The 16,144-nt window shown below is 31.9% G+C and overlaps 1 protein-coding gene across 4 annotated transcripts; it reads left to right on the forward strand.

Annotated features, from left to right (window-relative positions):
• Window positions 1–8,923: 8,923 nt before the first annotated feature.
• LOC108335050 (protein BREVIS RADIX) lies at window positions 8,924–15,713 on the forward strand. 4 transcript variants are annotated; one of them, XM_052871992.1, is made up of 8 exons: window positions 8,924–9,220; window positions 9,315–9,486; window positions 9,607–9,823; window positions 10,522–10,675; window positions 13,325–13,722; window positions 14,076–14,205; window positions 14,512–14,843; window positions 15,167–15,713. In XM_052871992.1, exons 4-8 carry the CDS (start codon window positions 10,559–10,561, stop codon window positions 15,243–15,245), a joined length of 1,056 nt encoding a protein of 351 aa, XP_052727952.1. In that variant the 5' UTR covers window positions 8,924–9,220; window positions 9,315–9,486; window positions 9,607–9,823; window positions 10,522–10,558; the 3' UTR covers window positions 15,246–15,713. The 4 variants fall into 4 exon arrangements, with proteins under 4 accessions (XP_052727952.1, XP_052727953.1, XP_017426463.1 ...); XM_052871993.1 differs by lacking the exon at window positions 9,607–9,823; XM_017570974.2 differs by lacking the exons at window positions 9,315–9,486; window positions 9,607–9,823 and having other exon boundaries at window positions 8,925–9,220.
• The last annotated feature ends 431 nt before the right edge of the window (window positions 15,714–16,144 follow it).

The following is a 16,144-nucleotide window of genomic DNA, read 5'->3' on the forward strand; positions in this document are numbered from 1 at the left end:
GAGAACAACCTAATAACCAAAGTAATCAAACCCCAAACATTGGAAACGGGGAAAGAAACACTTGGGGATTGAGATTATGGAGATCTACCTTGGGAGAGGACTGCTGAATGGGGAGCTTTATGATCACTTTTCAAAGCACATTATTATATATATAGATATGATAATGGCCTTGTGCTTGCTTATTCACTTCAGAAAAAAAACAGAACATTCCTAACGTTAAAAGTGGTCTAAACTACGCCATGCTTTCATGTCTTTTGATTTTACCTTTTCTGCAGATTTTTGAATTTCATGAGCTCAACCTGAACGTATGGACTGCAAGGCTTTCAAAGCTAAAAGAGTTGTGGTTAAAAAAATATATCAGATGAATTTTTTGGAAAGGCATGTGTGAAATGGAATTTGTAACAGAGACAATAGAAGCATAAGAAAACAAAACTGGTATGGGAAAACATCGAAGGGACATAATAAAAATAAATTTATATTGAGCCTTTTACCAAATAACAACAAGAGGAATAATTCTGTGTTTGGTTGGAATGAGTATAGGCTTTTGTTGGTTAACATTTGTTGTGTTTTCTCCTTTATACATAGATTGAAGATAAAGAGAAGTGAAAAAAAAAATAACAAAGATGTGATTAAAGTGTCGGATATTTTTTGAATTCCCCTTGAAAACGAAAAACCCCAGTTGAGAAGGAATGGCTTTGGACCTTGACTATGCTTTTCTTACTTAACAAGATCTAGTGAGAACATATCTTTAGGTAAAGCATGGCCTCAGATTGTGACACGTGGAGTTTTTATTTTCTGATAGGAAAAGAGAGAGAGAGTTGCAGAGGTGGCAGTGTGAGAGAGAAAGAGAGATTGTGTTATAGTTTTTATAGTGTGGTTTTGTTGTCCCTCCATTCCAAGCATTCTTTGCTTAAAGAGAGTTTAGTCCAGGCAATAAAGCCAAGAACCAAAAACAGTAGAATGGGTTAAAGTTAAAGCACATCATCAGTTGTTTCTTCACAATGACAAGGCACCAAGATCTGACAACCGACCATAGCCAGTCACACACTCTCCTCAAAACTTTCCTCTGCTCTTCACACTGTTCTTCACACTGCTCACAGTACAATTTGAATACTGCATCTGGGTTACACTCTCTCTCTCTCTCTCTCACTTCAGACAGATAAAACAATAAACACAGTAACAAAATACTCGACCACAACAACGTAGACTTAACAAAGACCAAACCACTTTTACTTCTTTGACAAAACTTTTTCTAGTTATGCTCCAAAACATTTTACTTCTATTCCATTTCTGCCTTTAATTGGTCACTAAAACTTTCTCTTCGTTTTTAGAACTTGCATTTTTTTCAGTCGTGTTGTAAGTATATCACTCGTGCAATTTCATTGGACCATATATATATATATATATATATATATATATATAGATACGTACATACATACGTTTCAGTAAGGTAAGGTAACGTAGTGGGGGTTGTTTTGTTACTTTTGTTGGGTTTTCCATTGTTTTAGAAATGAATAGGTACGTAGAAACAAGTGACTGAGCAAAGACAGCAAAGTTTGGTGGAATTGTAGTTCAGGAAACCAGCATGTCTTTAATGAAATGTCTTATTTTCTGCTGACTATTTCCAAACAGTGCAGCCACTTTTGCCACTCCTCATTATAAGATGCTTTCTTTTATGGCTAATTCATTCATTCATTGTTCTATGAAGTTTGGATTTTATCAATGAAGTGACATCTATCTAAGTGAAAAAAACACGCTTGAATTATTCATCTAAAATATGAAATCAATTTTCGTTTGAATTCTTATAAAGTTAAGAATATGACAAGGAACTAAAAACATGTTATATTGATCTTCATTTTTGTCAATGAATATATTACTGGAAAAGTCTTAGAACGGACTTCTAATTCTACTCTAAATATATAAAAAAGGGGTTATATTTTTTTTATTCTGTTTCAAAAATATGCATTGTTTGAAAGTAATATTGATACTATACATAACTTTTTATACTGTTTAAAATATTAAAATTATTTCACATAATGTTTATTTCAATAATACATTAAATGAATTTAATATTTTATATACTATTAATAAAGAAATCTTAAAAATGTTTAACTACGAAATTTTTATTAATAATTGTATAATTAATAATTTACAACTGGTTAATTTTTATTAGAATGTTTTTTGTTGAGATTAAAAAAAACTTTGAAAATCTAATAAAACACCGTGTTGGTTTAATTTTTGGTTATTAGTTTGCGTCAAAAAATAGTTATTATATATATTTTGTCAAGTTTTCTCTTCACGTACGGATTCTTTATAAATATTAAATTTTATATCAATGAATTTTTTTTAAAAATATTTCTTACTTCAATGATTATTTGATTATGTACTTAATTAATTTTTTCTGCAAAACAAAACAAAGTTTACGAAAGAATTAAACTTTATCAAATTAAAATATGATAACTAGATATTACTAATGGAAGAATGAAATGAATGAAAAGAAAATAAAAAATAAGTTTAAAGCTTAAATTTAAGTGCCATAGTAATCATGCTTAAAGTAGGGCATGCAATGTTATCTAGTGTATTTACAAGGTTTTCATTTTCTACCAGCAATTTGAAGTTGCTAATTACAAATAAAAAGAGGATTTGTGTAAAGTAAAAATAAAATAAAATAGAAAGACATTGAACAATTAATGAAGGTACATATGATGTGTCGAGGATACACATCTTCACATCACCAATCACACTCTGATACAACGTTAAACAACTCTTCAATGTAGTAATCAAATGTATTTTCTTAATGACAATTCAATCTTAATGGTATGAAGATAAAAACCAAAAGGAGATGATTTTGCAGAAGCAGTAGTACATTGTACAAGGATGCAGCTAGCATTGGAAAATCATGGGTTGCGAAACTTGCATTGACCCACCATTTCCTGTACTATCGGGCACAGACATGCATTAATGGGTTAGCCTAAAGCCCCTTATTGAACGCACTATGTTGCTAATTCTGGAAGCCTGAGTGATAGTGAGTGAGACAGAAGCAGCACTGTGGCACACCCATGCATGCACGTTCGATCAGTCCTCCACCACAAGCCAACCTAATCATCTCTTTGTTCCACAACAAACCTACCATCTTGAACCCACCATGTTTCCGTTTCGCACACACCATAACTCACTGCACCTCCTTCACACTGCACCCTGCCTCTCCACGCCATACTCCATCAAACCCTTTTTGCCGGTTGCTAATATCATCTTCACTCAACTACACTTTCGTTAAGAAGTGAATTTTAAGCTTAACTCAATTTCACAAAATTGATTTGTATATTGAATCATATTCAATAGGTTTTAAGCCATGAGTGTGATACCATGTGAAAAGTGAATTTTAAACCTAACTCAACCCACTATTTTGGGTGTGGGGTCGAGTCTTTACATTCAACTAATCGATTTTCAACTGGTCATTATCAAATCAAGTATTGTTTATCAAACACGAGTCAGGAGGTACATTTAAAGGTCCTCTAATGCCAAAGTTAGTTTGCCTCAAATTGTAAGAGCAATAAATGTATAATTAATGTGTAACTTAATTTGAACCACCATTTATAAACAAACCTAATTGTGATTTAGCCTTTAAGGAAGATGCTTTTTGGAGTTAATATGCTTCAGTATGATCATTCGGTCTATGTAGTGTTTTGATCGTCCAACTAATAATTGATCAGAGAGAGAGATTGTTGATAGAGAGAGAGAGATTGTTGTCTAGGTTTACCCGTCTCTTACACTGTGTTCGTTTTCATGGATGCAACTATTCATGTGATGTGTGAATATGGATGTGAGAGGATTGTAGTTATTCGTTTGCGCTGATTGCAGAGCGAGTGAAGGTGCAGATTTGATGGATGGGTGAAGTTTTACAATCCTTCGAAGTTGCTTGGATCTACATGGATTGATGAGGAAATTCTAAAATATCTCTCCACCTGCACCATTACCATACTTACCTTATAGCATATTAAGTTAAATTGATCCATTGCTCGGATCAGCGCTGATTGATGAAGATTATTCCACATGAACACAAATCATGCAAGTCATTTTGTATTCCTTAGCAATGAAGAAGATGCAGCTTCGTGGTCTGGTTTGGACAAAGGGGTTGAAGATGAAGCCATGTCCATTGAAGAGCTTGAAGATGAAGGTGGTGTTCATGGAGGTTGTAGAGGGGTGAAATGTTGGAGTTGGAACTGATTCCACGGAAGCCTTATTCGATTCCAAGGCTTGTTCAAAACACACAATTGAGTGGATTTGGTTCCTATGGTGTTGTATTCAGTTACAACAATGTGTATTCGGTTCTAGGGGAGTGTATTGGAATACACCACCCCTTATTCGGTTCTATTTGTTGCGTATTCAATTACATGGTCATTGTATTCGGTTCCAACATCATGTATTCGATTTCATTTTAAAAACTATTTTTTCTCTTTATAATAATTTTTACAATTATATATAATATTAACAATTATCATTTTATATTATTTTTACTACTAAAGATATTTTGGTAATCTTCGATTTCTATAAATTAAAATATATTTTTATCTGCCACATGATCAAATTCTACACTAATTTTCATAAATTTTACTTTCAAATTCACCCTCACTCACCTTCAAATTTCTTAAAAAAATAATAATCAAATTTATTCTTAAATTTTCTCAAATTCATTCACTCCCTCACTCAGAAATTCATCTAGCATTACTTATGTTTGTACTTGCAAAATGTTGAGTAGAAGATGAGGTTTTGACTTCCTAAAATTTACTAAAAATCTCATACGATGAATTATGTCTAAGAGCTTTTTGTAATGCAACTTGGCAGTTTAATACTGGAAATGATTCACCTAAGGAATATTTAGTAATCCATCTATTATCTTTGGGGAATTTCCTTTTCCCCACCACTAATTGCCTTCCAAACATCATAACGATTCCTAACTTTTATTACTCATAAAGTTCGGATTATTACAAGTTCCATATTTGAACTCCAAAACGTCCACAACCTTTCTTTTCTTTTACTAACCTCCATTACCACTTCCCTAGCAAAGCAATACTCAAAATCTCAAAATCTTTAATTTCTAGAACACCCTCCTCATAATAATTGTATATACATATCATTCTTGACCTTTACATATTTTAACAAAGTATGGTAGTAAAACTTTACTCTAATCATAAAGAACTAAACACATAAATTTAACTAAATACAAATTAATATAAAACTTTTTCATTTATATTTATTTTCTCTCGTCTCATTTTATTTATCATCTTTTAAATTAACATTGAAATATATATTTTATTGAAATATTTTTTTTTAAAATATTGATTTGAAATACAATAATTTATACAACATATTTGAGAATAATAATAGAATAAATATGTCACATTCTAAAAAGAATTTATGTCCTTTATTTCTTAAAACACTATTTTAACAAAGAGTTTTACGATTTTTTTTATAAACTAAATTCAACCCCTTATTTAATTTTCAAATATTTTACAAAAACTTAATACTGATAATATGATATTTAATTATTATTTATTATTAATTTGTAATTTGGTTAAAGATTCAATTGTTTTTAATTTTATATTATTCATTTATGATTTTTTGTTATTTTGATATACTACTTCTTCATCATTTTTAAAATTGTTTATCTTATTTATATATTTTTTTTATAAACTTTGATTATGATATTTAAAGTGTGAATTAATTAAATTTTTCTGTATCAATCTCCCTTTGGTATGTTCTTTTGGCATAAATATGAATTCTTTGAATGTATAAAGACGTGGTTTATATCAATTCTTTTTCATTACAACCTCAAATTCTATTTTTAATGTTTATAGAAGTGTTAGTGATGATACGTTATATCAAATTCAAATAGCAAAATTTTGTTTACACGTTATGAACATTAAATGAACTCTAATGATAAAAATAATATTGTATAACTTGAGGAATTGCGTTCAAATGCTTGTTGTGTTTGAATCTTCATCCTATCGAACATGATTGTACTTTGAAAATATTACTCTACGAAAAGAATAATGAGAAATTAATATTCATTTTCTCTTCACCTGTGGATCATGATTCCTTGAAGTTTTAGATTCTAGAAGATATTTTAGTTTCCTATACTAATATATTCATTGCTTATTAATGTTATATCTTCATGATTTTTATCTTCAAAGTAGTCAAGACTTTACACGTACAATTATAAAAATTGCATTATTTTGAATTAAAAATAAAATAAAATAACGTAACATAATATTATACTTAAAAACATATTTTTTTATGATTTTTACATTTTTGAACGGACATTTTTAATTTAATAATTATAGATAATTTGTGTTTAAAGATAAAGAATATATATACTCTACACAGAAACCATTTAAGATATGACTTTTTTAAGTAATTATTATAAAATACTTTATAAACTCCAAACATTTAACCATTTGAACATTACGACATTTGTTACTCTTTATTAAGCTCTATTTTAAGATTGTGTTTAGAATAAATCTCTCAATACTTAAAAGAATGTAGAAACTATAAATATAATCAAAACTTAAAGGATCAATACAAAAATATTATAAAGAGATAAAAGGAAATTAAAAAAAGTATAACCTTTACATACAAAATTTAAATTTAAAAATTAAACGTGGATGATGATGTACATCCAAGAAAAAAGTTTAAAATGAAAAATTATGTGAAATAAAAGTAAATTGTAAACTAATGTAGAAATATATAGGATAATGTTAATTTTTTTCTTATCGATGTTTATTAATTACCTTTTTTGTAATAAATTTTATATTAATTAATGATAACTAAAATATTATATTTATATTAAAAAAACTAATAAATCTATATTGCGAAACAAAATTTTGAAATGAAAATACCTTCATATTCAATCTAATTGAATTTTTTTAGAAATGAGAGAATAATAAAATTGGTTCTTGAAAGTCATTATATTTTTTATATGCAACAAATAAATTTTGGAATAACAATTATTATGAATATTTAAAATAGAACATAGAGTCTAGTTAGAATTGATAGTATTTTCAATGATGAAACTCAAATATTTTAATATTAAAAATTTAAAATATAATTATAATTTTTATAAATGAGTTTCATCATCTTAAATCACATCATTTCTCTCATTTCCTCTAGAGTTCTCCCACTTTTTTTTTCTAAAATTTGTAATCTTTTGTTTGTCTATTTGAAAAGGCTATAATGCTTTGGTGTTGAGTAGTGACAAGACACGAATGAAATGTACTTTTCACGGTAGGTTTGGAAAAATTTAATTCCAGGTTGTTAAGCGGTAGATGGGTGTTGTTGAGCAAGACATTTAGCGAGAAAAATAACGTTGAGTGTAACCTTTTGCAAAAGGTCTAGCATTGAGTTCCAATTCTGAGTGTCATAGTGTATGTTGTGATTTTCTGATGCATTGATTTGTTTGAGATGGATTTATCATGGTTGTTATGTATGTTTAATATGTATTATGATATTTTATAAATTGATAACATGATTGTGAGTATGTATGGTAAATATTGTGGAAGAAATTTTTAAAGTTTCTTGTGGTGATTTCAATAGTGTAAGTATTGATATATGGATTTCATATTTGAAGTTATCTTGTTATTCTAATAACCATTCAATTTCAAGTAGAGTAAGGTATGATATGTGGTAAGAAGAGCAAAAGGTTCTACTATATGGACTTTACTTGGCCAAAGATGTTGACAAACTAACTTTGCGGTAGGGTGAAATCTAATGACAATGACTTTGCATAGTAGTAAAGGCTACCATAAGTACATAACTCTCTAAAGTCTGATATCAATACATGTATCCGAATAGTTGAGTCTAGCATTGAATAATTACATATGCTATGATTCATTGATATTAATGTTTATATGTATTAATATCTCTGTATATGTTGCATGATTGTTCTTTTTGATACATTAACTTATCTTTTTTTTTTGCCCATTTGTTCTTCTTTTACAATAATTACTAGTATAAACAAATAAAAATATCTTAATTGATTCAGTGCAAAGTGAGATGATGCAACAACTTAGTTTAGAATGAAATTTTTGTCATATATAACATTTAATTTTGAAGAATTCTACTTTATATTAGTGTATATATGATTCTCTATATCTAATATTATATTTAATATATGTTTATTTATTATCACATTGATAGTAATGTTTTATTTAATAATTTCACTCATTTTAAACGGATGATGCACGTAATGTATACTTTATTTTATGGACTAATCCAAATACAAGGTATAAATTAAACTTATTTTTAAAATTTCTAAATATGAGTTGAAAATATATAATTCTATAACATGTTCGATTTTTTTTACATTATTTCAAATATGTTTCTTTTTTCTATTTACACGGGAAATCACTTAACTAAAACACTTTAAGGACTCATTTATGAGTGTCCAAATATAGAAAAGAAAAATATTTGCATTAAAGTAAATTAAAACTATCACACATTTTAATTTTTCAAAACAAAAAAAAAAAACAAAGTTTTTGGACAGTGTAACTGAAACACCTTAAACTGTGTTTTGAAAACATAGAGATGTTGGATAATTTTGATTTGCAAAAGTTGAGTTATGATTTTACCATATGATTATAAAGAGGTAGCCAAAGACATGAAATGCCTGATGGGATGGTTCCCAACTCTGTCATACTAATCCCACCCATTCAACCGCTCCATTACATCACTCCCAATCACACTTTGCCACGTGTCATGCTACGTACTCACCTTAAAGATCCTTCAGTGTTGCATTGCATCAGCATAAACATGTGGGCCCCACTGTCTTCTACGCCTCGACCATCGTTTCCGCTGTAAAAAGACAAAAACAAAATTCCTCCTAACGCCTTCCTTATTCACGCCAAACATTTTCCGTCAAAACTAACGCCGTCACCCCTCCCCCTCCGTATAAATACCACACCCTCAACCTTCGCCATCTTCCAAAATTTCTGGCACCGATTCCAGATTCTCGTATCCCGTTTTCTCGCCGAAATATCAACAACGCCACTCATCGCTAATCACCGCTTCATCGTTCTCGCTTATTAGTTCGCTTCGGAGCTCCAAAAATGGAAAGCTAAATCGAAGGAAAAAAAATTGGATTTCACATCACATCAAATCACATCGTATCGTATCCAAGCCAAGTCAATCCAATCGAATCGAATCCACCGTTCGTTAATATCAGGTAAGTTTTTATCTCTTTGTTGTGTGGTGAGGGAAATTAAAGCGTAGATAGTAGTAATTAATGGGTGTATGCATTGCATTAAAATGCGTTTCAGATCCCAAACGCAGCGCATTTAATTTGATTGATAGATTGTAGTAGGAGGGAGGATTTTGATTTTGATAAAAGGCGGATAGTGCGTTGGACATATGAAGATGGTGCATCTGCGAGAGGTGCGACAAAAGAAGAAGAAGCTGTTGAACGTTTGCTTGCTAAGTCGTTTTCGAATAGTAATGACTGACTCTATTTAATTAATTCCGCTTTTGCAGTAAAGCTAGAATTATAATATCTCAATCAATGCACTAACAATTTCAATTCTCTTTTCTCCTTCATTCTCTTTCACTGTCCAGTTACCTCTCTTCGCACCCTCCGACAAACATTGATTCCTCATTCAAACCCATTCTGTTTTTCCGCAATCCCAAAAACACGTACCCTCGCTCTCATTCTCTCTCTCTCTATCTCTAGGTCAGTCAGTCAGCCGCTTTTGGTTTTCGGGTGTGCCTCGGAGAACGGGGATTGATGTGATTTACACAAAAGATAAAGAGAGAATCGAAAGAATATATTATAGTATGTCACTTGTTCTTTTTATTATAAGTTATTGTGCTATAGTACCTATTTTTGTATTTATCAATTTTTCTCTTTATTTGAGGCGCGAGGAAATGTTTTTATTATCAATGGGGTTCATTTGGTTCTTTTCTTTTTAAGGGGTGTCAGAATCTTCGGCTTGGAGGTTCTTCTTTTAAAATTGCGAATTTGTGTGCGGTAAAGCAAAGCAGATAGTAGTAATGTAGTAGTACCCTGGCCATTCCTTGCCCCATTTTGTTTCCTTTCTCTACTTTTTATTATTGATCCCATTTTCTTCTTTTGAGATTTTGAGATCGCTTTCGATCTTGCTCTGATCCCGAGCCTCCTTCTCAATACCACTTTTCCTTTTTCTCTTTTCCTCCCTTCTGTTTCACCACGAAAGATATCATTTCGTAGACCACTAAAACTGCTAAATTCAAATTCCCTTCTATTTTTCTTCCGCTTCGCATTCTCACCTGTGCTGTTGCTGCATTTCTTCATTCAATTTGGGGCTTCCACTGGCTGGCGTTGCTCTGTCACTGTTTCATTCAATGAAAGTAATTGCCTCAAACGCGTAATCAATTATGTCCTTCATTACTATTTCACGTCGCCCTCCATCCCAGTCCATCCAAAGCCGTATATTATTAAAAATTTGACTGTTTCTTTGATATTTATCTAACTATTTTGAATTTGTTGTGCAGGACATAAGGAGGGTGTAATTAAAAAGAGTAAAGAAAGATGTTTACGTGTATAGCGTGTACGAAGCAAACGACGGATGAGAGGGAGGAAGAAGGAGGAGTCCGTGAGAGTGGCACGCCGAGTACAAAAGAAGCTGTCAAAAGCCTGACCACACAGGTTCTTCACTCTCTCACACATTCTTTCTCTCTCTTGATTCACCCACAATCTTCATCTTGGTGAAAAACAAATAAAATCTTCACCCCGTTTAGGTACACTCATATATGACGGGGGGGCCACCACTATTCAATCACCACTTTATATGATTTTTGATAAATTATTTCTATTTATATTTTTGAATAAATAGCGCAGGTATGTAATTATTTGAGTCTTACATTTGTTGATTTTGACTAGTTACCGTCAAAAGCTTAATAGTCACAATTACGTAATTTCGTGAATGCTTTTGATACATGCTTATTTTTAATTTAAAGTAAATGGTCTATGCAAATTTTTTTAATAATACGTTATTATCGATTTGTGGGAATCGAAATTAAACATTTTATTTTCTAATATGTTTATTGATATTATTTTTCTTATTAATAAATTTAATATAATTTTTTATTTCTTAATTGAATAAGAAATATAATATTTTGAATAAAGATTCAACCGAGTGGCCATAAGTTAAGACACGCATGGTTTTGGATGACGCAGTTTTGTTTTGTTCTGTTCTGATTTGGACCCTTTTGATGTTGGTGGTATGCTCCCTATCATATACTATTCGGTCTATTTTATTCGTTTATTTAGGAGCTTGTGGGCATATGGTGTTGCCATCTTGTTAAGATATGGAGGTGCAACATGGGATCATGATTAACCAATCAACCCTTGATTATCCACTTATAATTGTACATGAGTGGAGAAGCAAGGTGTTCTGCAGTTTAAAATATATAATAACCATGCAAATATCAACGAATCAACATATTTACACGGTTCCGGTGATGCCTCGTTACTTTCTAGTACTCTACATATAACTTTTATTTTTTAATTTAGGATATAGTAAAGAATAAAACCACGAGATTTTAGATGTGGAAGCTAACTTATTATACTAATATAATTATATTAATATAATCTTGATCAATAGCGAACAGTATGAATTAATTTGTTGCTTTTATCCAAAATATTAACTTGGTTTTCCAAGAAAAGTAAATTTCTCGGTCAATTATTCTAAATGCGTAATGAGAATAGCAATAGTGGGAACATGTTTCATATTCAGCATTTGAGTTGATGATGAGAAAAGATTCCTATCACAGGAAGGGTCTGCCATATTCCTATCCCTAGTGTGGCCCATCCTTGAATTCTTGTCGATTCAATGTTTTTCAAAAGGTTTCTATTATTACCAACGCAGAAAAAAAAAAGCAAAAATAGATAAGTGATAGCCGACTACTGATAGTTTTTATGGCAGAAAAGTGTGTATATATATATATATATATATGCCTTAGCATTTACTTTTAGACCAATAGGCACGATTCTCTTTCTTAATGTCTGCTTATGTGTGTGAGTTACCTTCATTTTAGTGCTCTTTATTCTTCCTTCTAAGTCAATGTAATGTAAATGCAATTTAAGCTGGACTCAACTCTCTATAAGACGATCCAATATTGTTCTAATCAACAGAATATTGTGTGAAGCACTCCTCTCGAATTTCTATGCTTATCCTAATGTTTTGAACCAACTATTTCTAAACTAAGTTAAAAAATTTATGAGAAAAAACTAGCTAGAAATCAACTGAATTTTCTTCAATTAGGAAATGTTTTCCATTAGTGGTAACATAGTTCATGGTACCATATATGTAAGGATTTTGTCATCCACTTGTATCCTCAACCCAAACACATTCTCCACAATCCAGCTGTAAAGGTTTATCTTTGAAAATGACCGAAGACTGAAACCTTGCCTCCATTCAGTTTCATCCAAATTTACTTTTAACTTATACTTCAGAACTTGCACAAATGGTTTCCATCAGTTCTTCCTTGTGTGCCATTTGGCGAACACATTTCTGCTATCGTCTGCCAATATTCAATGTGCTTATCTTTAAATTATTTATATCTTTAATTATGGCTTTTCCTCCTTCTTTTGTTTCCTCTGGTCCAATTCCAATAAAAAACAGTTCTTTTTAATCATGGACAATCTGTATTTGCTTCTTCTAGCCAGTAGATAACTAGTTCTCCGTCTATACTTTTCTCTTTTCCATCTAGTGCATCATATTTTAGACAATCATATCGTATTCAAGATAAAAGGAAAGTATCGAAGCAATATGAGTAGGTGAATAAAGCAAGATGCCACTCAGGTGTTTATGAAGCCTTGACACATTGTTCAGATATAAAAATAGAATTTTAAACTGTACCCACTCCCCACTTGAGAGTACTAATTGTGTCAGTCAGTGACCGAAATCCACTAAGACACAGAATATATTATTAAATATTCGACAATCCCAATTTACAAAAGAATAGAACTTTATATGAACTGTTAAAGTAGAGTTACTTGGGAAGGGGTGTTTGGGCCCAATATACGGTACTCCTTTTAGATAAAAGGAAGTGTGATACAATTCCATATTTCGAGTTTCCGTTACGAAGCAATGATTTAAACATATAACCACGTTACAACATTTAATCTATCAATCCTCTCTCCATATTATTATATTATTATAATATAGTCGTTATCGAGTTGTTTTGGTGGTAGAAAAAGGACCTTATATTTACTTATTTTCTATTATTTAAAATTAAATAATTGAAGCCTCTAAAGCATCGGTGTTAATACGGTTATATTCTTTATATGCAGATAAAGGATATGGCACTGAAGTTTTCAGGTGCTTACAAACAATGCAAACCCTGCACAGGGTCCAGTAGCTACAAGAAAGGACATAGACCATATCCAGACTTCGATACCATCTCAGAAGGGGTTCCATACCCTTACATTGGGGGTGCAAGCTCAAGTTCAACCCCCGCTTGGGACTTCACAACCTCTCACTACCCTGGTGGTAGATCAGACCCACGATTTGCTGGGGCATTTGGTGGTGACCGCACGCCTAGAGGACGAGACTCAGCATCAGTTTGTGATGTAGTCTTAGAGGACGAGGATGAGCCTAAGGAGTGGATGGCAGTGGTGGAACCAGGGGTTCACATTACCTTTGTGTCTCTTCCTAATGGGGGAAATGATCTTAAAAGAATTCGCTTCAGGTATGGTAACGACTACGCCAATAATTGGCAAGTCATTTCAATTACAAGTTATTGCAGAAATGTTAATTTTCTAGTTAAAGATAATTGTGCTTGTCCCTAAAGTAATGATTAATGAACCAATTAAACACTAAATAAATTTGTCCCAAATTGCCCTCGCCTAACAATGGTCTATTACTTGGCACTGCACTTGTTGGATAAAAAAATCAGCTGAAATATGTAGTTTACATTCTGAAAAGAATACCTTAGGCCTTAATATTAATATTACAAAAAATGTATGGGAGTTTTTAGTTGTTGAGAACTTAAATTATCCTGTAGGAGCAAAGACTGACAATACTTAGCGTTTGAATTTGAAGCCGAGAGATGTTTAATAAATGGCAAGCGCAAAGATGGTGGGGCGAGAATTACGACAGAATCATGGAACTTTATAACGTACAGAGATTTAATCGACAGGCGCTCAACACTCCTCCAAGGTCTGAGGACGAGGTAATAATCTACATTTCTTTCCATCAAGATTATGTTTTGCATTATCTTCATCATTCATTATATCTTATCATGTAGAGCACGATTTTGTAAGACTAATTTCGCCTATACAATTGTAATGATGGTCCAGCTTATATGTAAGTAAAAATGTTTTGATCAATTAGGTTGTACAGATAAGATTAACTCCTCTCGCACTCTCTAAACTTGTCGCTTGATAATATGTTTCGTATGAATTAAGTAAGACAATTGTATTCAATTTTCAAAAACTATATTGGATTCGAGATTAATCTGTATAATTTGTTTGGACAGCCAAGAGATTCTACCTTCTCAAGATTGACATCTGCACAGGAAAGTCCCATGCCGTCAAACAAGGATTGGACCCCCAGGAGTCACTATAAACCTTCTGGGAGCAGAGGATATTACCCCTCTGAACCGTTGGATCATGGTGGAGGTGGTGGCCACTTGCATGCTGGGCCATCTATGGAACCAGCAAGGGATACTACTGCTTCTAGAGATGAGCCTTCTATCAGCAATGCCAGTGAAATGGAGGCAGAATGGGTAGAACAAGATGAGCCTGGGGTTTACATTACAATCCGGCAGTTAGCTGATGGGACCAGGGAGCTTCGACGTGTCAGATTCAGGTACTACATAGTATAATGTATCACTAAAAACATGTTCCTGTTCTTTTCCTTCACACGGAAATGATCCTAGAGCGTTGAAAAGAAGAACTAATCGTAGCTAAATGTCAAAATAGTGATGATCAAGATAAATTTAAGTAAAACAATCCTTATAATCTGTGCATCCTCATAGATCGAGATTTGTTCCTATTGTGCTGTCACAAGCGCAAATACAGACATATTTAGTTAATATTGTCAACTTTGAAGAGGGTACCGAAGATCCTTTAAAAGTTTTTATGCTTATTTGGTTTTGAATTTAACAGTTTTTGAACTCATCATGCTTGCAGCCGGGAAAGATTTGGTGAGGTGAATGCGAAAACATGGTGGGAAGAAAACAGAGAGAGAATACAAGCTCAATACCTTTGAAGTGTATTCCTAAGAAAAAGTGGAATCCGAAATTTTGTCTCCAAGAGAATGTAAGGGTATGACTCCAGATTAAGGAGTGGAGTCAGTCCTATACAGAAAACTGGACTTCCCACCATCTGTTATGGTCTCTGACGGGATAGTGCAAATCAGGGATTTAGTTTTGTGGTGACTCCATTTTTGCCAAGTATCAGTCGCCATTGGATTGGGAGGTCTAATCTTTATTACAAATCACATATATATTTTTTATCCTCCTAATTTTCCTTCCTTGCTTTCTTTTCATTTTAAGGGATACCTTTTTTCTCATCACGATTGCTGTTCCATTAATTTATCACCATTTGTTTATTTTTTATCTCCCAAGTGGAACTGTGTTGTAGCTGCTTACCAAATGATTGCCTCTTATAACGTGAGATCAAAGAAATTAAGAAAAACAGTGGTATTTATTAATGCATGATTTAAGATATTCTAGTATGTGCCCTTTGACTAAATTAGATATTCTAGTATGTGGTTTTGTTTAAATAAATTTCTCTGTAAATATTTATAGAGAAATGAAATTGAGCTTTTCAATTAAATATAGTAGAAGACGTTTAAGTTGCGTTCTTGTATAAAAGTCCGTCTTGTCCAAATTCAATACACGTGTCTCAGTAAGTTGATCTACAAAAATAATAATAATTCACATTTCATTTTATTTTAATGTAACTAACATTAATTATATTTTATCAATTAAAACATTTTTTTAATCTATCAAATTTAACTCATCGCTTATTAATTTTCACAAACTTCCATCTTAAATATTTTCATTTTTCATTATCTTTTATTTAATCCAAACAACTCAATCTTCATATTTTTCTTCCCTCAAATTCACTCTCCAAAATTCATCTTCAAATCCAAACACAAAACAC

This window comes from Vigna angularis, chromosome 1 (genome assembly GCF_016808095.1).
Source record: "Vigna angularis cultivar LongXiaoDou No.4 chromosome 1, ASM1680809v1, whole genome shotgun sequence".
Taxonomy (NCBI): domain Eukaryota; kingdom Viridiplantae; phylum Streptophyta; class Magnoliopsida; order Fabales; family Fabaceae; genus Vigna; species Vigna angularis.